This window comes from Lissotriton helveticus, chromosome 2_1, assembly GCF_964261635.1.
Source record: "Lissotriton helveticus chromosome 2_1, aLisHel1.1, whole genome shotgun sequence".
Lineage (NCBI taxonomy): Eukaryota > Metazoa > Chordata > Amphibia > Caudata > Salamandridae > Lissotriton > Lissotriton helveticus.
The window spans coordinates 1,526,075,404-1,526,102,297 of NC_136059.1; the positions used below are offsets into that span (position 1 = coordinate 1,526,075,404).

The window sequence follows — 26,894 nt, forward strand, 5'->3', positions numbered from 1 at the left end:
TATCTTCAATATTGTCCGTTTTTGAAGTCAGATAGAGTCTAAGGCATTATCAGCTATCTTGTGGGCGGGCTTGTGGGTATAGTAACTTTGTATAGTCCTTCGGCTCTCTCCCTTGTAAGGGCCGCATCTGTGGGTGGAGGGCCTCTCATCCAACGACATGCCAGCTGCTGCTTGGCCAACAGAAGCAATACCACCACCAGTCATCTAGTTGATTTCAGTACATGTTTGGTGTATCCCAAAAGGGCCAGCAGTAGGGTGCATTCTATCATTGTTTCTGATATCTCGGTTATTGTGTTAAAGATGTCTTACCAGCAATGACAGATTGGTGGGCATTCCCACGTGAGATGAAAAAAGCTTGAAGGATGGTGGTGGCATCTGGTACATTGCGCCAAACTCTCTCAATCTATTCTGTGTAGGTGTTGTGGTGTGCAATACAGCCTGTTAAGGAGCTTAAAGTGGAGTAGCTTGTGTCTGTTATTGATAGATAAGAGTTTAGTTTGGGAGCAGCAGTATTTCCATGTTCGAGGCATGTGGGCTGCTAAATTCATATCTATTGCATTATTTCCATATATCAGCGCCCATATCTTGTGCGACATTTACCCTCCACTTCTCTAGGGTTCTGTTATCAGTGCTTGTGCATATGTTTGTGTATGTGTATAAGGAAGAATTATAACAGGAGCATGGGAGGGTTTATTTAGAGAAGAGAGGCTGTGTGACCTTTGCAGGAACCAGGTTCAAGATTTAAACCATGTGTTGTCTATCCCCTATTACATCCTTTACGACGTTGATTGTTAAGACCTGTGTTCTTAAAGTATAATATTTCCTCGGCAGTGGAGGTCTGGAACTGTCTTTTGGCCTTACCCTCTGAATCAGTGTGTTCAACAAATTGATTCCTTTTTAAACAATTTTTAAACTTTTTAGATAGGAGTATTTTATTTTATTCAGCCTTGCTTATGTTGAATATGGTATTTCAGGGTAATAGTATTTGCACAGTATAAGTAGGTTTTTAGGATATTAAAACTTGTATAGTCGAAGTTGGTTATAGTATTTGCATCACCTAAAGCTGATTGCACTGAATTATATTGATGTACTGTAACAGAGTTGTAGAGTTGTCCCTAATGCATTTTGTATGTTGGTCAGGTTCTGCATCTCTCTCTAATACTTTAGCTCACTTGTACTTTACAAATCTAAGTACTTCCATAGACGTGGAGTATATTGTTATCCTGATTGTTGCTGCTATGTATTCTACTTTGCATATAATCAATTGTGAGATCTCTATATTCTCTGTTTCTGGAATGTATTTTACCTTGTCTATTATTAATTGTGAGATCTGTTGTTTGTAGTTTTTTGTGTATTTTTTATGTGGAACTCTTGAGTTTTGATCCTAACAAAAAAAATGTGAAAGTAAATAAAAGTGTAAGGAGGAAACTTTACTAGTTCAGTGTGGGTTTTGGATAAGATAGGTAAGCGGGGGTAGTCAGATGATTCAGTGGGGAAAGTGGGCCAAGGAGCCTTGGCTGCATTTTGTAAGTGCTTATAGTTGAAGATATCTAATGGGGTCTTGTCTCTGTCTACGCAAAATTGATTCAAGGCGAGAAATATGCTGTCTCTGAATAAGTGTCCTACCTATAGTATGTCCGCCCCTCTCAGGCTATGTGTAACTACTTTATCTAGCGTTGGGATGGGTTGTTAATGAGACGCAGATGTGATTAATACATTTTGCCATACACAGACCCTAGCCACCATGTGCTCTTTTGACCATGTGGAGCATGGAACCGTCTGTATAGACTGAGTTGGGCTCACCTCTTTGGTGGCAATGATGACATTTATTGTTACATTAAACTTGACTCCTTGCTGAGATTGGATTTACGGTAACTTTAAATAGAAAGGTGGCTTTAGAAAGTCAACACTTTGGTTTGGTTTTGGCTCGGTGGGTTGTCCCCTGTTCAGCACAAGGGACACAAAAACTGAAGGAAGCCTGCACTTTGAGTGCTAAGTACAGTAACACCTCCCGGCTGCAGGATGCCAAAGTACCTGTTGGAAGACTGAGTTCTGACCTTCCAGAGGTGTCCCCAAACCCTTGGGACCTGTGACTAACGTCGAAGTCGACACTAGCGGCCCACCTAGAAAAAGAAACCTACCTACAAGCAACCGCTGAAGATCCCTGGAACAGGGAGACAAGTGGCGACTGGACCTGCACTGGACCCCCCACCCCACCTGCACTGTCGGAGACCGAGATAAGAGTACAGGCATGACCCGCGATGAATGCTTGTGGAAACCAGGGTGGCCACAGGAACACTCACCGAATCTCTGAATGCATCTCCTGCATCTTCAGTATCTTCCGTAACTCAGCATCCTCAGCATCCAGCAGCCCTAGCCCCAGCACCAGGACCACACTTCTTGCCTCGACTGTATTAAAGGAGAAAAGTGCATTGAGGACCCTACGACTGCTAAAAGCGACAGAAATTGCCCCCCTGAGTAGTCCCTGTGACTGGCTCTCAACTGGTTGTGGCTAGTCCAAGAGAGTTCTAACAGACCTTTTAAAAAGCCCATTGGCTTACGAAGCTTTTGCACCGATTTATTGCCTCTACAGACTAAATTAAAGTAATTTCATTTACATTTGAAAAATCCTATCTCTGGTTCCCCTCAATAGATTATTGTTGTTTTGATGTCTACTTGAAGTTAAAAATGCACTCTATTTTTAGAAATTGGTTTTGGATTTTTATTGTGTCGCGATTCTTACTTGCCTGTTCTTTTGTTACCCCTAAATACTTTACACTTGTTTGTTTGGTTAAGTTTGACGGCTCAGTGCCACAGCTACTCAGGACTAAGCGAAGGGTTTTAAGAAATCTAACTGGACATGATTAGATTGTGACATTATTACATCCACACCACATAATAATCCGCTTTCCTACACAAGACAAATCAAATTTGTGCCAGGATATGGGTGGTATTTGAAACCCAATTGACGTCTTTGTGTGGAAAAAAATGCACAATAACTTGTGCAAATAGTATTTGTGGCCGTGTTTGGTGCATTAATATCCTTCATGAGTTTTCCGAAGGGTCTAGTTTTGACAACATGGTGTGCTCTGTGTTAAAGGACAAGATGAAAGAAGGTAAGAAATGGAAAGCACCAGAGGACATCCTACATCATGTAAAAGGGAAGGTTGGTGTAGGTGTGTGTTGAAACACTGTAGAATCGCACAGCTGGTACCAAATATAATACTGCCTTATTTTAGGACTGCAGCAAATCTGTCTGTCAAACCTGGCAACCGTTGCATGGTTTTCCCCACATATTTTACCTTCACTCCTCCTGTTTATGCTGAATTTGTTTTTGTTGGCACACTTAATTTACTTATAAGTCCCTAATTAAGGGGTACTGCCTGAACCCATGGCCTGTAAATTAAATGCTACTAGTGGGCCTGCAGTACTTATTGTTCCACCCTCTTAAATAGCCTTTTTAAACATGTCTCAGGTCTGCCTTTGCAGCCTGTATGCAGTTTTAAAGTGCCTTTTCGACTTGGCAAAATAAACCTTTTCGCCATACCTAAAACCTTCCTTTTTAGGTCTCGCCTGAGCCAGCGCATGCGCTGCTCTGAGAGACATTTTGTAAGCGGGTTTTCACAGTGCTACCACAGGCTTTTGGTGGCCTCAAGCTTGCATGCACGGACTCGTGCACTCGTGCAGCCACCATCTGTCTTTCCTCGTGGCCGCCATGCTCGCGATCACTTTCACGCGCACCATTTGCTTGTTCTTTACTTTTGCTACAATCGCTGCACCGGCGCTTTACCTTTAAGTAAAGCGCCGGTGCCGCGATTGTAGCAAAAGTAAAGAAATAGATTTTTTTTCTATTTCTTTACTTTTGCTCTAATCGCGGCATCCGCGCTTTACTTTTAACATTAAAAGTAAAGCAAGGGTGCCGCAATTATAGCAAAAGTAAAGAAAAAGAAAAAAACATCTATTTCTTTACTTTTGCTATAATCGCGGCACCCGCGCTTCACATGTAATTTTAAAAGTAAAGTGTGGGTGCCACGAATATAGCAAAAGGAAAGAAATAGATTTTTTTTTTATTTCTTTACTTTTGCTATAACTGCGGCACCCGCGCTTTAAATGTAAAGCGCGGTTGCCGCGATTCTAGCAAAAGTAAAGACATAGAAAAAAAACTCTATTTCTTTACTTTTGCTATAATCGCGGCACCCGCGCATTACTTTTAACTTTAAAAGTGAAGCGCGGGTGCCACGATTAGAGCAAAAGTTAAGAAATAGTTATTTTTTTTATGTCTTTACTTTTGCTACAATCGCGGCACCCCCGCTTTACTTTTAACATTAAAAGTAAAGCGTGGGTGCCGCGACAATTGTTGCTTATTTATTTTATGCAACTAACAACCATTGACAAAGCTAATAGTCCTCGCTTGTTGTAGGTATAATGTTACTCGTGTTATCATATATCTGTATGCAATTATAGAAATAGCAAAATACCAGTTGGGCAGCACACTATGCTAAACACATATTTTTAGCTTATGTGTTTTAAGCCACGCCCTTAATTACACCGGCCACACCCCTTTGAAACACCACTAGTTTTTTCATCCCACTTATAGCCCCCTGTACCTAGGCTCTGGCAAATGTCAGAACGCTGTACCACGAAGGTACGAGTTCAAGAGGTTTTGTGACCTTTTGAACAATAGCTGGATGAAGGGGAGGGTATGAGTCGATGGCTGCTTTGATACATTGTCATTTCACTAAGCAGCGGCGTGCAGCAGCTAGCTTCTGTGCACTGTACTCTCTGAAAGGGAACAGAAGGGTGGCGTCGCAGCATGGTAGTTTACAATAGTGTGTGCAGCCGACCATTTCAAAGGCAGTACTAAAATGTGTACCTCTGCATCTCCACAGAACAGCACTTTAGTATGCAGATTCCTTCTTATTAGCGCCAAGAAACTACATGGCTCTGACCACTACTCTTTACACCACTTCCCTAAAAACCAATAGTTGTTCTTCCCCAGCACTGCTGGTTTGGTAGATGGGAAGTGTGAAGGTAGGGGCTGTAGTTTCTATAGCTCAGTTGAAGAAGTTTTTAGACAGGGCTTTTCCTTTTGTGTGTCAGACTATGGCTGCTTTCGGATATTTCTTTTTGACGTATTAAGTCAGGCTTAAACTCCCCACTCCCTCTCAAAACATCTTTATAGTCATTGCGAGTCCCAATTTTTAGGTGTGGCTAGTGTAAGCTTTAGATATTTGCCAATAGGTCTGGCAAAACACTTATAAAGTCCCAAAGGCGAAATCTATTGGCTATGCCAATGCTTGTTAGTACATGTATGTCACCTCTAGGGTAGCCCTAAACAGCCCATAGGGCAGAGTAAAATATATTTAAAAAGTTGGATATGTACTTTAAGTTTTACATGTCCTGGTAGTGAAACCTTTTTATTAGTTTTTCACTACTGCAAGGCCTACCTCTCCCATAGGACTACCTTATTACATTTATGTAGTGATAACTTTTGTTTGGGAACAGGTAGAAATTTCATGTTTGGTGTCTAAGGAATTGTAATTTAAACCCCCCCATAATAGTAAGTTGGATTTTAAGTCACAGTTCTGAAAATGCCACTTTTAGAAAACCTTCCTTAATGGTGAAGTTAGATTTAAGTCCCATTTCTGAAAATGCCACTTTTAGAAAGTAAAAGATACACAATTGATGGACGGAATGCAGAACAAATTAAAACATTCACTCCAGTCAAGAGATATGGGTTAAATCCATCATTCTTTTGCTCACCATGCCACCTCAGATTAGACATTGTTCTTTTTGCATTTGTCAACCCGAGTGGGTTGGGTATGCCCAGACGTGGGTCCCTTGCTCTCCATGCTACTGGAGTCAAGCTATCCTGGCTGATGAGGGCTGAAAGCCCAAACCCAGGCCTAGGATGCTTGTTTCCAGTCTAGGGAGGACCTGGCCTGGCAGTTCGGTCTGGACTGTTCCCATTGGGCACAGGGTCAAGATTGATTTGCATATGGCTGGGTCCAAACTGGAATGGCATGGTGAGCAAAAAAAACAATGGATTTAGGCCCAGATCTCTGCACTGGGGTGAATGTATGACATTGTTCTGCATTCAGTCCATCAATTGTTCTTTTTACTTTTAGAAAGTTGGCATTTTCTTGTCCTAACCATTTCGTGCCTGCAGCCTGTATCCTTGATCAGATGACTAGGTGTAGTCAGCTGTTGGTCTTTGTGTATTCCTCCCAGACAGGAGGAATGGGTATTGGCAGGATGGGCCATCCTGACCTGATGGGAGGGTTGGAGCCGTCACCTACCACACTTGCACTTCAAAGGAGCCCAACACACACACACCCACCAGATGTGAGGCAAAGCCTAGAAGTTTTCCTCACTACAAAGCTGGCGCCAGGTATAAATATTGCACTTTCAGACCAACTCTTCAGTACACTCCTAGACCGGTGGATACTACAGAAAAAGGCTGCATGAGGCCTGCCCTCCTAAATGAGAAGGATGAATGGACTTGCTCCCTTCCTCCCAGGCAGAGTCACTCTAGGGGTCAGCTGACTGACCTCCTGTTTAAAACTACTGGGGCAGAACAAGTTCAGGAGGCTTCCCTGCCACTTCTCAGCGGACCTGCTGCACTGGGCCTGCCTGGACCTGCAACTGGGTGTCCCTAAGCCCTGTCAGCCTCGGCCAAAGTGAGTTTCCTGATCCCAAAGACGTGCCTCCCAGTTCTTGAAATCTTGGTTGCATGAGTGTCGATTAACTAATATGTCAGGGGTAGCAGAAGTGACATCACACACCTTACCTTAATGACATCACAGGAAGTGACGTCATATGACATTTGGCCCTGATTTCTTCCAGGAAGTCATATTATATGACCTTAAACCTGACAACATCACAATATTTGACAATGATGAAACTCAATTATAACTGCATAATTAATATAACTACACACACAAAGGTCTCTTGCAGATACTGTCTATATCATTCTACTGACTTTATCTTTCAAAGCCATTTGCTCTGAATTGTACTGCACAAGTTAAATGAGAAGGCCAGGCCATTACTAAGGGGCTTTTCCCCTCTGAGAAAGTTTTGAAAAGAATGTTGGCAAATAGTGCATTTTGCCAAAAAATACCTCGAGTATGCCATTATCTGTATTTTACCATTGATGTCCATTATGTTAAGAATTACCTCGAGTGTGCTAGAAATTTGTCACAGGTGTCTGTTACGCTAAGAAATGTCTCAAGGATGTCAGCATCGGTATTTTACCATGGGTGTCACAATAAGACAAGAATTACCTTCAGTAGGCCAGGAGCAACGACATACTTGCCATTATAACACCATATTGTCACTCACATTCACTCATTATCTCGCACACTCTAACACTTCCTTGCACTGATTTTTGTTCATACTCACTCACTTGCGGTCACTCATTATGACACACTCATACTTACTGACACTCAATGTCACTCTTCTGACTCACTACCTGCCACTGAATCTCACACACACACATACACACACGTTTACACATATATTCACACTAGCTGAGACAAATACACACCTTCTCACATAAACACATGACACCCGACCTGCTCTTCGCGCTACAGCCACAATAATGTGCAACGCTCTTCCTGGTCCTTGTGGCCTACTGCAGTCAAACTGGATTCTTTGTGCCAGACATTAAAAAGGTATGTATTTCAGCAAAACTAACCTGGTCCCTGTATCTGGCCCATGCTCCATCGTGGTCGCTATTAAGCTTTGACTTCACCCGGTCTCACTCAATCAGATAACCGGGAGTGGCACTTTGTGCTTTTAGGCGCTTTACTTACCTTAAAGCTTTGAAATTGCACAATTCTGGTTCTACTGATTGGATCTTTTTCTTTTTGGTGTCAATTTATTACATTTGACTCTATTCTTTTAAATTTGTGTGGAAGTTTTCTTGTGTTGTGTTTTCACATTATTAATGTTAATGCCGCATAAATATTTTACACATTGCCTCTAAATTAAGCCTGACCTCTTTTGTGCCAAGCTGTCAGAGGGTTAAGTACATATTCATTTAGTGACTTTTGTGGTGCATCCTGACAAGGACTGTGCTGCAATTTCTCACAGTGGCAGTCTTCAGGAGAGAAGGGTTAACACTGTGTCCACTGTACTGTAGGATGAAAAAGAGAATCTGGATAACTTGATCTGAGTGATGGAACATGTGCATTATGAAAAAGTGTCTTGTGAACTCATCAGGAAATGTGGGTGTTTTGCAGGATAATGGCTTTAATCACTGTTATATATTACCATACGGAAAAATACTGCCCGTTATTGTCCAATCAGTCCTCCTATCGATCAAAGAAATCTAGCAGATTGGAGCTGGCTTCCATCCGTCTAGGGCCCTAGTGATAGTCTCCTACCCTAACAACTATTTAAGACCTACAACATCCTATTTAACCTCGGTTCCCAATTTGCTCACAATTATCTCCTGAAACGTCGCTGGCCTGTATAGACTGCTCCAGAAAACAGACAGTCTTGCATTTATATCACAATGGTATATTATTTGCCATCAATTAACTTGGAGTCTACAACCAATTCATTTAATATTTTTCCAAGAATTGTCTAAACTGGCTATCTCAAGCAGTGCACACGGGAGGCCGTCGGGAGGTTTAGCAATATATGTATCAGCTACTATCAAGGTCAGGACAACACAGTTGAACATCGCCAGCAGATCCTTTCAAGTAGTAATCCTTAATAACTTTAGTATCAACAACATAATAATCAAAATTATTTTAATACATGTTTATTTAAATATTCATAACAAGGATTACAAAGCAGTAGTTAGAGAATAATGAGCTAGAAAGATACATTTTCTCATTATCAGATCTCAAACTCATGATCACAGGAAATTTTAACATGATCCTATTGGACAATAACCAAAAAATTCCTCGTATCATTTTGCCTGTCGTTAAGATGAACCTTCAAACAATAAAACAAGAGCCTCTAGGAAAATTAATCGATAACTTTTTTAATAGCATTCAGCTACTCCCTCATACAAGATGCAATAAATATAATACAGCAGGAAACATAAACCATCCCTCGCATGGAAAGATGAGTAATCTTTGATGGCATTTGTTTCACGTTTCTTTTTTGCACATGCTCTGATTTTTCGTTCACTGATAGATTTGACAGTGATCATTGCCCAATACAAAAATAACAATTGATGGACAGAATGCAGAACAATGTCATACATTCACCCCAGTACAGAGATCTGGGCCTAAATCCATCGTTCTTTTGCTCACCTTACCATTCCAGTTTGCACCCAGGCATATTCAAATCAGTCTTGACCCTGTACCCAATGGGAACAGTCCAGCCCGAACTGCCAGGCCAGGTCCTCCCTGGACTGGAAACAAGCATCCTAGGACCGGTTTCGGGCCTTCAGCCCTCATCAGCCAGGATAGCTTGACTCCAGTGGCATGGAAAGCACAGGACTCACGTCGGGGCATACCCGTCCCACTCGGGGTGACAAATGCAAAAAGAACAATTGATGGACAGAATGCAGAACAATGTCATACATTCAGGAAATTTTAACTTGATCCTATTGGACAATAACCAACATATTCCTCGTATCATTTTGCCTGTTGTTAAGACGAACCTTCAAACAATAAAACAAGAGTCACTAGGAAAATGAATTGATAATTTTTTAAATAGAATTCAGCTACTCCCTCTTACATGATGCAATAAATATAACACAGCAGGAACATAAACCATCCCTCGCATGGAAGGACGGGTAATCTTTGATTGCTTTTATGTTTCACGTTTCTTTTTTTCACATGCTCTGATTTTTCGATCACTGATAGATTTGACAGTGATCATTGCCCGCAATTATCTCTGATTGCTTCAAGAGCACTCACTGACTGTCTGCAACTAAACAGGGACAATGAACGCTTGACGAGATTAAAGGGAATTATATAGAAGGCAGCAAACATGGGAAGGCTAAAACAGTGGCAAACACTTAGGAGTGCCGGAAACCAAACGTACTGTTTCTTAATATAACAGGCTTCACCTACTATTATCATGGCCAGCAGCAATAAAATATCTGCAGAATAAAGTGATTCCTGGCAATAGTAAACCAGGTGTCATGAAATACACCAAAGCAAATCATAAGAGATGGTTCATCCTGGAACTTAGACCCAGAAATTGGCAAACCAAAGCCCTAACTTAACCAAATCAGTCATTCACACAGCAAATAGAAATCCTACAAACCGAATACAGGAAGATAATCAGGGAAGTGAAAAGGAAATACCCAGAATCACAGTGGTACGTTCTATTTAAAATAGCTAAATTAAAAGATCAGAATAAACTATAGAACTTTATCAGTAAATTGGATAATTTTCACTATACTGAAATCGAAAATTGGGTCAGTGCTATGGTATGGAAACACTATATACTACAATTGTACTCTGACAAGGACCAAAATATGCTGCTACATTTTTCCACACAAACATAGCACCAACTACAAGGGAGAAATGATCAACAAGCAAAGTACAAGTTTCGCTTTAAAGCAAAGCAGACCAAGTGGCGCCCCGGACCCAACAGAGTACCCAATTCACTGTTTAAAGGTTTAATTCGATTTTTGGGTATCATGGTTAACTCATTTATATAAAAATCATTTCATTTGTACATAGTCACTGATTCCTGAGGTGGATCCATCTTCTGTCTCCTTTTTAAAAAAGGCAGTCGGTCGGGTCCAACTTGCTGTCACCTTATGACATGACACAGAAGCTAAAGCATATTAAATAATTTTACTAAAAGAATTAGAAGCTTGGTTGGAGAAAGATCGAATAGTTCTTTTTGATCAGACAGGATTTAGGTCAGGATGTTGCACTGCACATAACATAGTGACAGTGTTGTTTTTGGCACTGCAGGCAATTGCGAAGAAACGTGGTCCTCTTTTTGCCTGCTTCATAGACTATTAAGCAGCCTTTGATAAGGTGAATAGACATATATCATGGAATTCCAACAGCTTTATTGAGGACTATAATATCCCCGATAGTCAAACATTTGGGTACAGATAAAAATTGGTAAAGGACATGGGGTTTCAAAGAGAATACCCTCAAATAGAGGCTTAAAGCAGGGATGTGACTTGGCTCTAGTTCTTTTCAATCTTTATACAGCTGATATCGGTGATGTATTAGGCAAGCAAGATAATTTCTGCCTACAATACTGAACCATTGGGTTCAACTTCTGGAGTAAGCTGAAGACATTGTGTTATTGGACCAAACATACATCCTCATACAAAGAACTTTAAACAAACTACATGAGTACAATTCGAATTATAAGCTTATACTTAACCTACATAAATCAAAGGTAACGATCTTTGGGAAGTACTCAGAGCCAGCAATTTTGCATTACATTTCTGCCTACAATTACCTTGGCTTGGAGAGAAAAATGGTCCCCAAGACTTCACTTACCAAATTTAAGACATAGAGGGACCAGCCTCACTTTTGGCTTATGCCGACTTTATGCCAAATTATGCAGCTCTACAGCCTCTGCAATCTTCACTGTAACTAAAGCAAAACGTGATCTTATCCAATGTAATACCTATAGAAAATTATTTTTTTAACAATACTTAAATCTAGCTATCAACTCAAAAATCGGCAGTTTGACATAAATCGTCAGTTAATTTGTATAAGGAGAAACAACAACAGCAATCCATGGTCCAGCTATTTGTTGGAAGCCCTTGAAATCGACCATAAATGGGAAAACAAATCGAGTAGACACTTAAATCTGCACTTAAATCACAAACAATGTTGATACGTCCAGCAGTTCGCCAATAATAGATTCTTATGGCTAATCATGGAATCTCACAATTCATTAAATACTCAGTAGTGTGTCATAGGCCATCTGCACAAATCAGCACAGCAGAAAGTCCTAACAATAAGATTCTTGTTATTTCCAATAAAAAGTGTTTAGATCAACAGTGCCTCGGAAACGCCCCTTACTTTAAGATTCAGGTTTTGTGAGTATTAATAGGAGTTGTTTATTCATCTCCTTTGCTGTTGTCAAACGATCAGTTGAAGAGCGGAACATTTTCATAAAACAGATAAGCTCATTAATAATTTGACAAGCTGCAATAAAACAGCAAGACATTGCCTGAACACAAAATTATATCTGAACTATGTCATTATAGAAAATATTTACAATTAAAAAAAAAAAAATCCTGAACCTTTTATAAACTAGTCCATTCAGGTTTTAATCTCTTTTGTATGTTTTTAGAATAATTTAATCAATGCCTTATGGAAAAGTTGTATTATTTGTAGTAAATAGTTCCTTATTTTCTATGTAATGATTTTAAATAATTTAATACAGTAAAATGTTAATTACTATTATATCTACATCATAATTTTGATTGGCGAAGATAGTTAATCTGGTGTAAGGGGCTAGACATCCAAGGACATTACACAATATTAAGATTGTGCTTGAAGGTTATTTGGCGGGTGAACCATTAATGTTTAGGCCGATGTAGAAGAAGCAGAGTGTATTGTAAGGATTTTGACATAGAAGTGTGGAGGTACAGAAGAAGCTAAAGAGAAAGTTGTTGCTTTTCAGGTTGTGCTGAAAGCTATACAAAAGTGTTCTGGGCACATCCGAGAAACCTAAGGATTCTCAGCACTGTATTAAATTGAAGCATAGTACAGTACTGATGATGTACCATGTTCTCAATATTCCCTTATCAGTTAGAAGGAGGTATCAAAGTAATTGGCTCACTAGTGCGGATTTGGCCACTTCGGTAAAGGAATGTTATTCCTGGTTATTAACAAATGAACCTAAATTCATAATTCAGTTGTGTGTGTTTTTTTACGTAATGCTGACACCTTAGGTGGTGCTGCACAATGTGCAAGTGGTACCTTCAGTTGTTAATACGTGTTTGCGTCAACAGGCCCACTTATTGCCAGCTCTGTTGCTTCCTTGAGGACAAAACAAAAAGAGGCGCAGTCTCACTTAGACCTTGAAGACACTGAAAGAAGACAACATAAGAATCGGTCCCCAGGTGAGTAAGATGTACTGCATGCATATCTCACTGAGATCTGCGAACAAGTGTGTGTCCTTTTCACCACTAGTCACATGCATAAATACTTTGCACTGCCATGTCTAAAAACACACATGTGTGCATACTTCGAAAACAGGAGTGTAAAAGCTATGGTGCAGAGTACCTCCTGTAGTCGTATATCCACAATTTTCTCCAGTCTAGGCAAGAATAACTGTGGGGAGATGGTGAGGCAGATGCAAGACCATGCATAATGCTACCTTAAGGAACTAATGAGAAAGGGGCAGTGGAAAGAAATGCTGCCATGTTTCCATAATTCTCCTGTACTGTCTTGGAGGTACATAGAGTTATTGAACATTAGCACCAATTAAAAAAAAAAACGATGACGTGATAAGTAAACAGGAAATGCAAGTGAAATATTTTGTAGAGTTATAGTCCATTCTTATTACCTAAGCATTTACTTTATAAAAAATCCTTTTTTAACCTCCCACGTTGACAAGTAAAAAAAGAAAATTACCCATGGCAAGATATCAATCCCTTAAAGTGCAAGCTGTGCAGAATCGTACTACATGACAAACAAATATACAAAAATATATATAGTTTATTAAATATAAACATATCATTAAAACAAATCATACACACATCATCATGCACAACAGAAATAGAAAACACAACTGAAACTCCAAATCAACACATCAGGTTAGAGTAAATAAATGCATATTGCCATTTTCTACCACACATCATCAGATATTGGATTCATACATGTTTATGAAAATTTCTAAAACCCAATGTGGCGAGAAATACGCTTCTTTTGCTCGTAGACACAGTGGATAAAATCATAGAAACCGCCTTCTACAGGACAATTAATATGTAAATATGTTTCTTGATTAAGATTCTAGAATAAATATTTCAGCAAGTTATACAAACACAAATCTGCCTTCAAACAAAACAACAAACCCATATTACACAACATCAGTTATATACGCATGACAAACCATAACACGGATACATCGTTTTTGCACAGAAAACACATAATTAGTCTAAAAATACCTCCCCCATAAAATTAAATAGTAATTTCAATATATTATTGTGTAAATGTGTATTTTAATTAAACATACGGGTATATGCAAACAAAATTACTTCCTTTCAAAGCAACAGCACAAGGGGTTGCACATCATACATATTAATCTCTATGTTTTTAGGTCTCGTCCTATTAATCGCGCAAGCGAAAATAGGACGAGAGTATTGAGGACAAACCAAGCTCTGAAACCACCAGGCGGATTACGTCGAGTGCATGTGCTCGTGCACGCGCTTACCATTTGCTCCCCGAGCCGCTTGCCTCCGAGAGCTTCACTTCAAAGGGATCCTCTCCCCCGCCCCCGCTTCACACTTTTCACGGCCGCCAGGCCGTGTCTCCCATTTCTCCTCCCCACAGCAATGCCAAGAGCTTGTTTGTTCTTGCCTTTCATCTCCTACCCGTCTTATCCCATTGTTAACATTTCCGCACCTTTGTCCGTCTATTAGTCATACCTGTCTGTTCGTCTCTGCTTTTTAGTATGTGCCCATTTCCCTCTTTCAGTATTTTGTAAATGAACTTGCTAACTGTCCTGTGCTGTTCTTCATAGTGCCTCTTACGCACACATTTTAATGACCGGCGGTTCAGCGCCTCACGGGCACATTTATTAAGCAGTACCTGCAATGTAACGTACGCTCTCCTTTAGTGTTTCTTCCTCCTTCATTTATCAGGCCCACAATCACGCTCTAATTTTATTTAATATTTCTCCTCGCTTTCTCCTATATCTTTCCTCTTTTTACTGTCCTCTGCCCTCCATTTCTTTACCATCTGCATCGCCCCTGATGGATCATGTATGCCACTTGTCCGCTGCTTCCCTTCTGTCTCAATCCCTTGTTTCTCTTCCTCCACCTTGTTTCCCGGCGCCCCTGTGTTTCCCTTTTTCTTTTAGCTTCTGGCTATGTTTCATCCCGCCCTTCTTCTTTAGCTATTTCGTTCCAAGTTTTACTCCCCGGTTTTGCCTTTCATCCTGCCACTCTCTCCGTCTACCCCCTCTCTTCTCACGCCATCTCTCCCTCGTTATCTCTTCTTTACTTCCCCTCTCCTCTTTAAGTCTTTCAATCGCTCCCTTTCTGACTAATTTTCGTGTTCATTCTTCCCCCTTCCGTCGACCCTCTCGTTTGTCTTTTCGGCGCTCTTCTCCCTCACCCACACTTTCGAGATTTCTCATCTTTCCATATTTAACACATGCGTTTTATCGGCCTTCCGTTAGCCCTCTCCTGCCTTCACTTCTGGTTCATTCTGTGCACATATCCATCCTTCTCATATCAGGCATATCTATATATGTCGGATATCATTCTGCCTCTGTCTTTCACTCCCCTTACTTATTTCTATGTTTACACTCCTTGCTTTATTCTCTCTGGTTCCTTCTGTGCATGTCCTCACATTAGCGCCCATTTACCCTCTCTCCCCTCCACTTTTCCAAGTTCACCATCCCCAGCTTTCCCAATCTACCCCGTCTTCTACTCTTTCTAAATCCATTTCTGTTCCAGCCCCCCAACGCCAATCCCTCTCTCTCGCTACATCCACTCTCTTGCAGACCCATCCCTTCTCACCACTATCTGCCCTTTGTTTTACACATTCCCCTTTTCTCTCAATTTTTACTTTTCTTCCCGCAACCCTCCGTTTCCTCCTTTCCCCCTGTAATTCTTTTCTCCAGTTGCCTTGTTTTCTTCTCGCGCGCCTCTCCCCCTTTCACTCTATTCCCTCACTCAACTCCTCTCCTCATTCATTTTCTCTAGCTCATTGTCCTTCGCCGCCTCCCCCGACCCTACCCTCATTCCGTTCCCCCCTCAGCCCGATGCTCTTCTCTCATCCCCTCTCTCCCGTGCTTCTCCCACAGGCACAGGAGAGGAAGCGCGCGGCGCGAGCTCCTGCATCCTCTTAAAGAGACAGGCGCTTGTGCTTTTACTCGGGGGAAAAGAGCAAGACTTGAGGAGTCGGGAGGAAAGAGAACAACCTCACACGTCTTGGGAGAGGGAGTGGTTATCATGTAATCCTCTTTTCGGGGAGGTGTCGCACTGCGCATTTCCATTCTTTTAGTAAGGGAGTACTGCCATGAGTACTGGAGATAGCGTGCAACAACGTGCTGTCTTATAGCCTTGCTATTAAAGGCGGCCATTTCAGACGGGGCTCCTTACCTGGCCAGTCCTCACTGATTCTGACCAGAGAAGGAGCCTTGGGTGAAAGGGGTTCAGAAGCACGAGTACCACAGCGCATTGCCGAAGCTGGGCTTGCTCGCGTTGTGAGGGTTCAGACTAGGGCACTATTTGGGTGGTTCTAGACCAGTGTCTTTACAGTTCTCGTCTTTGTTCTGCCTTTTCTCACCTGTCCCTCACTCCGCCACTGCTGATAGGTGAGTGCAGCAGGTTTCCCGCCTCCTCCCCTGTGGGGATGGGGCTCTGTGCGCATTACCGAGCATCTGCTGATGGCGTTTATTCATCCGGCGCATGGGAATTAAACACAACACAACCTCCCCGTCTCACTATCCCCACTGCCCTCCCCTCCCCACATCCCTTCTCACCAGGACTGCTTCAGCGTCCTCGCTCTCCTTCTTGTCTGCTTTCCGCATGCTTCATCTTTGCTTCCCTGACGCTTCTTCTTGTTGTGCCCCTCTGCCCGACTCGTTTTTCCCTTGTTTTTCTGCCCTTCTGCCCTCTGTTAGACTCGTTTTTTGTGCCTTTCTGCCCTCTGCATCACCACATCATCACTCAGCACTACCCCAGCATCACTCAGCACCACCACATTATCGCTGAGTACCACCACAGCACCACCCAGCACCACCACAGCACCACCACATCACTCAGCAGCACCACTCAGCACCACCACATTATCACTCAGCACCACCACAGCATCATTCAGCACCACCACAGCACCACTCAGCACCACCACAGCATCACTCAGCACCACCACATTATCACTCAGCACCACCACATTATCACTCAGCACCACCACATTATCACTCAGCACCACCACAGCACCACTCAGCACCACCCCAGCACCGCTCAGCACCACCACAGCACCACCACAGCAACACTCAGCACCACCACAGCACCACTCAGCACCACTCAGCACCACCACAGCACCACTCAGCACCACCACAGCACCACTCAGAACCACCACAGCACCACTCAGCGCAACCACTGCATCACTCAGCGCAACCACAGCATCACTCAGCGCAACCACAGCATCACTCAGCGCAACCACAGCATCACTCAGCGCAACCACAGCATCACTCAGCGCAACCACAGCATCACTCAGCGCAACCACAGCATCACTCAGCGCAACCACAGCATCACTCAGTGCAACCACAGCATCACTCAGTGCAACCACAGCATCACTCAGCACCACCACAGCATCACTGGTTCAAATATGTTCTCTCAATGTTTCAAGCTTTATTACAAATGTCACAAAAAGATGTTAATATTTCACTCCTGTTCTTGGATTTTCGTCACAATAAAATAAACTGAACATAATCTTCACAAAAGTTATTTACAAAAGTTTAAGCTATTGCCATTATATATTACAATCACTTTAATTTAAGTATTCATTATTTAAAAAAATTAAAAGGCTTTGCTATTTGTAATATCAATACATCTAAGTCACGTAAATATAAAACATGTTGCATTACAAATGCTATAGGTGTCACATTTGCGTAAGTTATAACTATTGGCATTGTAAATTACAAAGCTATTAATTTAGCTATTTTCAAAAACAACACTTAAATAAAAAAATTGTCATTTACAAGACCAATAGCTCAAACTTTCCTAATGCGAGACCTATTGCATTGCAAATGCTTGTTTTCTCATATAGCATCCTTTCAATCATTTGGATAACATCTATGCCATTATATACTCTATTCCTGTCCAAAATGCACAGTGCAGCTTTACCTGCTAAATTAGATATTTGATCACTTATTTGGACAAAGCCTTCTCACACCAAATACATACAGAAACGAACATGCACCGCCCTCAAATTGAATAACTATCAGCGGTGTATAAGAGTACACAAGGTTTCCTATAAATGAATACATGCCCCATTAGTAATATTACAGTGCGGTGGATGGAATGTATCTCGTGAGCATATCTTACTCACTCACAGGTATAACTGCAGTAATAATGATCACCCGTGGTCAGCCCTATAAAACAAAAACAAAAACAACAGGTGATGGACAGAATGCAGAACAATGTCATACATTCACCCCAGTACAGAGATCTGGGCCTAAATCCATCGTTTTTTTGCTCACCATGCCTTTCCAGTTTGAACCCAGCTATATGCAAATCAGCCTTGACCCTGTGCCCCATGGGAACCGTCCAGCCCGAACTGCCAAGCCAGGTCCTCCCTGGACTGGAAACAAGCATCCAATGACCGGTTTCGGGCTTTCAGCCCTCATCAGCCTGGATAGCTTGATTCCAGTTTCATGGAGAGCACGGGACTCACGTCTGAGCATACCCATTCCACTCGGGGTGACAAAAGCAAAAACAACAGGTGATGGACAGAATGCAGAACAATGTCATACATTCACCCCAGTACAGAGATCTGGGCCTAAGTCCATCGTTTTTTTGCTCACCATGCCTTTCCAGTTTGAACCCAGCTATATGCAAATCAGCCTTGACCCTGTGCCCCATGGGAACAGTCCAGCCCGAACTGCCAAGCCAGGTCCTCCCTGGACTGGAAACAAGCATCCAAGGACCGGTTTCGGGCTTTCAGCCCTCATCAGCCTGGATAGCTTGATTCCAGTGGCATGGAGAGCACGGGACTCACGTCTGAGCATACCCGTCCCACTCGGCTGACAAAAGCAAAAACAACAGGTGATGGACAGAATGCAGAACAATGTCATACATTCACCCCAGTACAGAGATCTGGGCCTAAATCCATCGTTTTTTTGCTCACCATGCCTTTCCAGTTTGAACCCAGCTATATGCAAATCAGCCTTGTCACTGTGCCCCATGGGAACAGTCCAGCCCGAACTGCCAAGCCAGGTCCTCCCTGGACTGGAAACAAGCATCCAAGGACCAGTTTCGGGCTTTCAGCCCTCATCAGCCTGGATAGCTTGATTCCAGTGGCATGGAGAGCACGGGACTCACGTCTGAGCATACCCGTCCCACTCGGGGTGACAAAAGCAAAAACTTGGCCATTGGATTTAAGATAGCCTGGCTGATGAGGATTATGAATCCGAAACCGGTCCCAGGATGCTTGTTTCCGGTCCATGGAAGACATGGCTAGGCAGTTCGGGCTGGACTGTTCCCATGAGGCTGATTTGCATATAGCCATGTCTGAAATGGGGTGGCTGAGTGGGCTAAAGAATGGTGATGGATTAAACCCAGATCAGTTGACTGGGGGTGAGTGTTTGATATGCTCAAACGCTCCGTCCATCAGCCCCTTTTGTATCGCTTTGTTCGCCCTAAGTGTGGCAGGGTATGCTCAGACGTGAGTCCCTTGCTCACTTGGCCGCTGGATTCAAGATAGCCTGGCTGATGAGGATTATGAATCCGAAACCGGTCCCAGGATGCTTGTTTCCGGTCCATGGAAGACATGGCTAGGCAGTTCGGGCTGGACTGTTCCCATGAGGCACAGGGTCAGACTGATTTGCATATAGCCATGTCTGAAATGGGGTGGCTGAGTGGGCTAAAGAATGGTGATGGATTAAACCCAGATCAGTTGACTGGGGGTGAGTGTTTGATTTGCTCAAACGCTCCGTCCATCATCCCCTTTTGTATCGCTTTGTTCGCCCTAAGTGTGGCAGGGTATGCTCAGACGTGAGTCCCTTGCTCACTTGGCCACTGGATTCAAGATAGCCTGGCTGGTGAGGATTATGAATCCGAAACCGGTCCCAGGATGCTTGTTTCCGGTCCATGGAAGACATGGCTAGGCAGTTCGGGCTGGACTGTTCCCATGAGGCACAGGGTCAGACTGATTTGCATATAGCCATGTCTGAAATGGGGTGGCTGAGTGGGCTAAAGAATGGTGATGGATTAAACCCAGATCAGTTGACTGGGGGTGAGTGTTTGATTTGCTCAAACGCTCCGTCCATCATCCCCTTTTGTATCGCTTTGTTCGCCCTAAGTGTGGCAGGGTATGCTCAGACGTGAGTCCCTTGCTCACTTGGCCGCTGGATTCAAGATAGCCTGGCTGATGAGGATTATGAATCCGAAACCGGTCCCAGGATGCTTGTTTCCGGTCCATGGAAGACATGGCTAGGCAGTTCGGGCTGGACTGTTCCCATGAGGCACAGGGTCAGACTGATTTGCATATAGCCATGTCTGAAATGGGGTGGCTGAGTGGGCTAAAGAATGGTGATGGATTAAACCCAGATCAGTTGACTGGGGGTGAGTGTTTGATTTGCTCAAACGCTCCGTCCATCATCCCCTTTTGTATTGCTTTGTTCGCCCTAAGTGTGGCAGGGTATGCTCAGACGTGAGTCCCTTGCTCACTTGGCCGCTGGATTCAAGATAGCCTGGCTGATGAGGATTATGAATCCGAAACCGGTCCCAGGATGCTTGTTTCCGGTCCATGGAAGACATGGCTAGGCAGTTCGGGCTGGACTGTTCCCATGAGGCACAGGGTCAGACTGATTTGCATATAGCCATGTCTGAAATGGGGTGGCTGAGTGGGCTAAAGAATGGTGATGGATTAAACCCAGATCAGTTGACTGGGGGTGAGTGTTTGATTTGCTCAAACGCTCCGTCCATCATCCCCTTTTGTATCGCTTTGTTCGCCCTAAGTGTGGCAGGGTATGCTCAGACTTGAGTCCCTTGCTCACTTGGCCACTGGATTCAAGATAGCCTGGCTGATGAGGATTATGAATCCGAAACCGGTCCCAGGATGCTTGTTTCCGGTCCATGGAAGACATGGCTTGGCAGTTCGGGCTGGACTGTTCCCATGAGGCACAGGGTCAGACTGATTTGCATATAGCCATGTCTGAAATGGGGTGGCTGAGTGGGCTAAAGAATGGTGATGGATTAAACCCAGATCAGTTGACTGGGGGTGAGTGTTTGATTTGCTCAAACGCTCCGTCCATCATCCCCTTTTGTATCGCTTTGTTCGCCCTAAGTGTGGCAGGGTATGCTCAGACGTGAGTTCCTTGCTCACTTGGCCACTGGATTCAAGATAGCCTGGCTGATGAGGATTATGAATCCGAAACCGGTCCCAGGATGCTTGTTTCCGGTCCATGGAATACATGGCTAGGCAGTTCGGGCTGGACTGTTCCCATGAGGCACAGGGTCAGACTGATTTGCATATAGCCATGTCTGAAATGGGTGGCTGAGTGGGCTAAAGAATGGTGATGGATTAAACCCAGATCAGTTGACTGGGGGTGAGTGTTTGATTTGCTCAAACGCTCCGTCCATCATCCCCTTTTGTATCAGCCCTATAAAACAACCAGCTTCTCCCACTTCACAGCCAAAAACTGCTCAACAATTCCCTAAAGTCCATAAACAATACATTATTAGGCAAACCAAAAATTTCCCTGGGCAACGTTAATCATGGTCCCGTAAAATAACGAAACACCCTCAATACCTTAGCCAAGGCAAACTCGATCATGCAGCAAATCTAACTCCCATGTGTTTGTCATGCAATAAAGTCCATGACTTTTATACGATTAATGGCATTTAAAGAAATTAACAGGATAATCAATTCATTAAGGTCATGGCACTGCAAAAGAAAAACAAGAATCATCCTAAATGCCCAAATGTAGAATAACAAGTAGAAAGCAAGATGGGCAACAGAGGCAAAATAGGATTACACACCACTTATGTTTTATCATGGTAATCAAAAACACATTTACCACCTAGAGTGCTCACCAGAAGAGTATTTGTTGCCTGCTGTTGTCAGGTTCCTGCAATCTAAAATGTACATGGAAAAAAATGTTAATCTGAAATAGGTTGCACACCGTTCAGGTTAGTATATGTATCCTTTAAATGTACGCATTCATTTTTTTCATTAAAAGGACAACAAACAAAATTACTTTGTTCAATTATATTTCTTCATCTGTTAAGTACAATTCCTCTTCAGGATATTTTTGCATTAGTGACTTTTCTGACCACCATGTATCCGCTATCAGCCCTGATGTAAAGTAAATTTTTTTGTTATCTTGTTTGTTTGAAATCATGTTGGTGTACACCGACAATTTGCGCGGCAAGTGAGTCAGTTGTTAGCATATGATACAGAAGGTTAGTGTGATGTGGCTAGGGCACAACATTACTCATTGCCATTAAAGACCAGCATACTCTTTCTTGATTACTCAATCAATGCACATCTGTCACCATGCTTCTGAATGTAAACCGATCAACAGCAACAATTATGGGTGGTCATCAAGTGACTGCTGAATCTGACAAGAAGTCAGAAGAGAAAATATATAGTTTTACTGGCAATATATATAAAACCCACAGTAGTTGTGGACTCAGAGGAGCTCTTCTTTCTCACCAAACTGGCTTAGCACTCTCAAGTGAATTGTCTCTGTTGTCAGCAAAGACTCACAGTTCTTCTTGAAAGTAATCAGATCGGACACAAACAAGGTCAGCCGGCGTGAGACTTTTCCAGGTTGCCAATCCCTTTCAAACTAGCATAGAACACCCTTTCCCCATTACTTGTACCCTATACACAGTCATTTTATGTTATTTTTATAAGTCGTGCTTCAGTGTACTTCCAATTTTAACCTGTAAAAATCCTATTGGGATAAAATGAAGGTAGGAGAGTCTGATTGTATATTTATAAGTGGAAGCATCTAATGGAAATCTAAACTATCATTCTCAGTGGTGGTCCATTTAGAAAATATTTTATCAGACTTCAAGGGAAAATCCAGAAATGTGTATTATCACAACTGGAGACTTTAAAGTCAGGTATTTAAAAGTGAAAATTGATAATCCTTCTGAAGAGACCTTAAATGCATATTTAGCAACTCTGGGTCCAACAGTTCCAGTCATCACTATGTATACTTCAAAAGCTTCGTCAACAAGAATGTAATTAAAATCTACTGAACGGCTGTGCCCATATAGGCATTTCTGCTGACTCTACCTGGTGTTCAGAGACAGAGTTTCTCCATTACACTTGTGTTTCAGAACATATGTTTTCACTATAATACATTTTAAGAATAGCTTTAAAAAAAGTAGGAGGTCGTGTTTACTTATTAAGTAAGTTGGGTTTCCTAGTCATCTTGGGGGCTATACATTAACCACCGCCACTGATACAACTTTAGAATGGTCGGATGCAAATATTCCCTGAGGGGTGAAAAATGTAAGTAACAAAACTGAACAATAACGAATTTGCTATGGTAATATTAAGATTTTTGAGAAAATCATTTTGACAAAGCTATGATTTTGTTTTCGGAACCAAACACCAAAAATCTGAATTGTTAGAGAGATTGCAGTATTCTAAATTTGTGATTTTCACAAAAACTTGACTCAAAAAAGATCAAGGTTGTGGCGCATACCCACAGCATGGCTGCGGTGGGCAATCTAGAATGGCTACATGACTAGCAAAAGTAACACACCATAAAAAAAACAAAATTCACTTGAAAAACACAGTTACTGTTGATATTCTTAAACATTTAAAAAAGGTTTCAATTGTGAATATTTTATATGCTTAGATCTGCCTCTTCTTTTCTACAATAAATGAGTTCCTTAACTTTATAGACATGGTACTTCACAGTGACTTGCAAGATCCTTATAATGTCCGACAGGAAGTACTTTATCCCATATGTACCAAGGTTGATAATATTAGCATATACAAATATTTTGCGCATCCACTGCATCACCTGCCACCACTTAGTCTACCTTTAATTTCCCTTCTCCATAAATAACACTGTTGAACATTATTTTTTGGTCACGTACTTACATTTCTGTTTAATAACAGGACATGTGGTTCCCGGATCTGTTGTTTCATTTGGCATAAAAGAAGAGAGGCGGACCTATTCAGTGGATATTCAAGATACTTTGAGAAACGAAAATAATAATAGTTCAGTAGGTGAGTATACAACGTTTACAAGCTTTCATCAAGGAAACAGGAAGTCTAAATGACCCATTCATCTTATCCTTTCCTGTGTCTTTATATATATTGCCACGGTGAGCACCATCTGATATTATATACCACGGCTCTTAAGAATCAAGGTTCCGTCCCCAAAATACATTCTGCTGTCTTCTGGATTGACCGTCATGTGGCCTTAAGATTATCACAAGCTAAATCTTCATGCAGGGTGTCTACAAAATATCTCTGATGATGATTACAGTGGCAAGGGCCTTTTTTGGATCACACCCTAATTGCTGAAGCTTCACTCATTGCAATTTGTGGCCTTCTTGAAATTACATTGTGTTCTTAACCTTTTCCTCTCAGTTTATTGACCCATTTAATAGAGTGGATGGAACTAAAGCATAGAGTTAATCTGTACCCACTCACTCAAGGTTAGGGCAGTGTCAGTGAATGGATATAGGGACTGATTCAGTGCCTCTTTTGCTAAAGTAACAGTGACTGCTTCAGATGTTACATTTCTCTCCTGATGGTGTATTATGAGTTCACAGCTGTGCAGAAGCATGGGTGAGCACAGAACGACTCCATGATGAAACAAAATTTCCAGCACTGGTAAATTCGCCCTGGCTTTCATAGTGAGTGCAAGCTCGGTGGTGGCTTCTATTCCTTGACCGTCAGATGTTCTTATCTTCTGAGACAATAGCCAAATTTTTTTAGTCCTAGGCTGATGCGTAATCAGTCTTTCAATAACGAACCCTCCTGTGAAAATCTGAGGTACAATCTGTATTTCTGGAAGGCAGTTATTTTTGGTATTTTTTAAAACTTGTCATTTTATGCAGTTCTTTAGCCCTACATTCCATTTGCTGCTATGAATATTGTATGAACTTTAGACCACAAATCTTGCAGTGGCAAATAAACATACTGAAGTTTGTATATAGTAAGTAGAGATTGATGCTCAAAACATCTGATATTCCATCAGAGAAATAATCACTTTCTTTATATAATGCTTCATACCATTTTTACGCACTAAAAATAACTTAATTTAAGTGTACTCGAACTACCGACCTTGGCGGGATGGAAGTAAGAAGTCTGCCTTGCCGGGATTTGAACATGTGACCTTCCTAATACTGCAATTCTCAGAGGCTATAGTTGACTGACTGTGCAATACTGTTCTCATAGAGCATGAGGCCTTGGTCAAATATGTGGTTAAAGCTAATAACTAGTTGTGTGAGTAGTTTCTTCTTCCACAAATCTGCCTAACTTTGTTTGCCAAGATATTAACACAGAATCAGCCCCTGCTCAGGCACCAACATCTACAGAGCTACATCAGAATGTTTGCAAAATAGTTAGCAATAGCAATTGCATTTTTACTTTAAAAAGTGACCATAATGATGAACATGACAGGGGCAAATAACACCCTACTTAAAAGTTGGCCAGAGCGCTGCGACTCTTTGAGGACGCCATACTCCCGTCAAACCCAAGCAGACTCCTCACATAATTAGATCATTCGTCCCCGCCACTCTCCTCAGCAAGCACCAGGATCTATATCCATCATATCTGCCAATATCACACGCCACATTGTGTCGGCCCATTTACTTACCTGCACAGCTTAACTCTCTTCTCCTGACTCTCACCTTTTCTTTTTCTGATCTTTACCTATACCTCTATCACTACTCGCATTATATGGGCCTCTAGCCCGCGTTATGCATGTTACAAAAGGTCCTGGGAATCCCCACAACAAGCTCATATAACTACATGTAATAGATCACGCGGCAAGGGTTGTAGGCGGCACGCTGTGTCTCTACTTGCCTGAATACTGCATCTCTCTACACTGGGAGGCACTTGACAATAACGCAGCCGACCCTAAATGGGTTGTAGGCTTAACGCTGTGTTCATGTGGACCTATGTTCCTTTTCTTTTTTTTTTGCTTTAAAAAATAAAACAGACTTTGATAAACAAAAACAAAAAAGTTGGCCAGATGCACAGAAAGTGACTAAAATCTCCCGCAAACAAGGCCAAACTGGCATGTGGCACAAACATGGTAAGGTGGAGGCTGTAGTATGTTAGGTCTGTTCCACAGTCTTCTCCACATTGAACATGACAGAGAGATAGGGGCCACCACGTAGCAGGATATTAAGAAAGAGGCCATATATGTTGCTACTTTGTGCACACTAGGGACACATCATCACAATGTTCATATGTGACTTGGATACTACTGACAGATCAAACAATGAACCCGCTCTCCAGATTGCTCTGTGAATGACCAGAGAAAAAACACATTCAAGTGCAGAGAATGTGGGAGACGTTTTTCATCCATCTGCATTAAGATGGCATTAGCCCGTTCATACCAGAGATAAACACATTTATGCTTTGAGTCACCACACCTATGTCACTATTAGGAAAACAGTCACGATTAAGACCATACACGTGCAGCAAATTTGACAGCCAACTGAGGCCCTGAGATTGGCTGAGGTGGTGACAGCAGTGCTAAAAAGTACCTTCAGATTGATAATATCCTTGGAGTGGTGTCAGAGCCAGAGATAATGGTCCAACCATGCACCAGCCAGAATTCTTGAAAATGTGTGCTAGACAAAGGATGGGCAACATACTTTACCAATATGTTATTAGGCATAACATTAGCCTTGCATGCCTGGACATAAGAATTAAACTCATGCCCATCATTCAGTGTAGGCCGAATAGAAATTCAAGTTGGAGACACTAATCCAGCAGACAAAAGTTCTAATGTTGTGATTGTAGAAAGGGCTACAGTCAGTTTTCCTCCTTAAGAACGCCATACAAAAGCACACAGATGCATGTTCTCAACCTTAGGGTGCCATCAAC

At 42.1% G+C, this 26,894-nt stretch overlaps 1 protein-coding gene across 3 annotated transcripts in view; it reads left to right on the plus strand.

The window, feature by feature from the left end:
* LOC144818761 (uncharacterized) overlaps positions 1 to 26,894 on the plus strand; it is a 171,748-nt gene that overhangs the window by 41,369 nt on the left and 103,485 nt on the right. For all 3 annotated transcript variants that reach the window (XM_078676486.1, XM_078676487.1, XM_078676488.1), the window contains exons 3-4: positions 12,911 to 13,021; positions 23,943 to 24,053. In XM_078676486.1, coding sequence (XP_078532612.1) covers positions 12,911 to 13,021; positions 23,943 to 24,053 — 222 coding nt within the window. The remainder of the gene's footprint in view (positions 1 to 12,910; positions 13,022 to 23,942; positions 24,054 to 26,894) is intronic.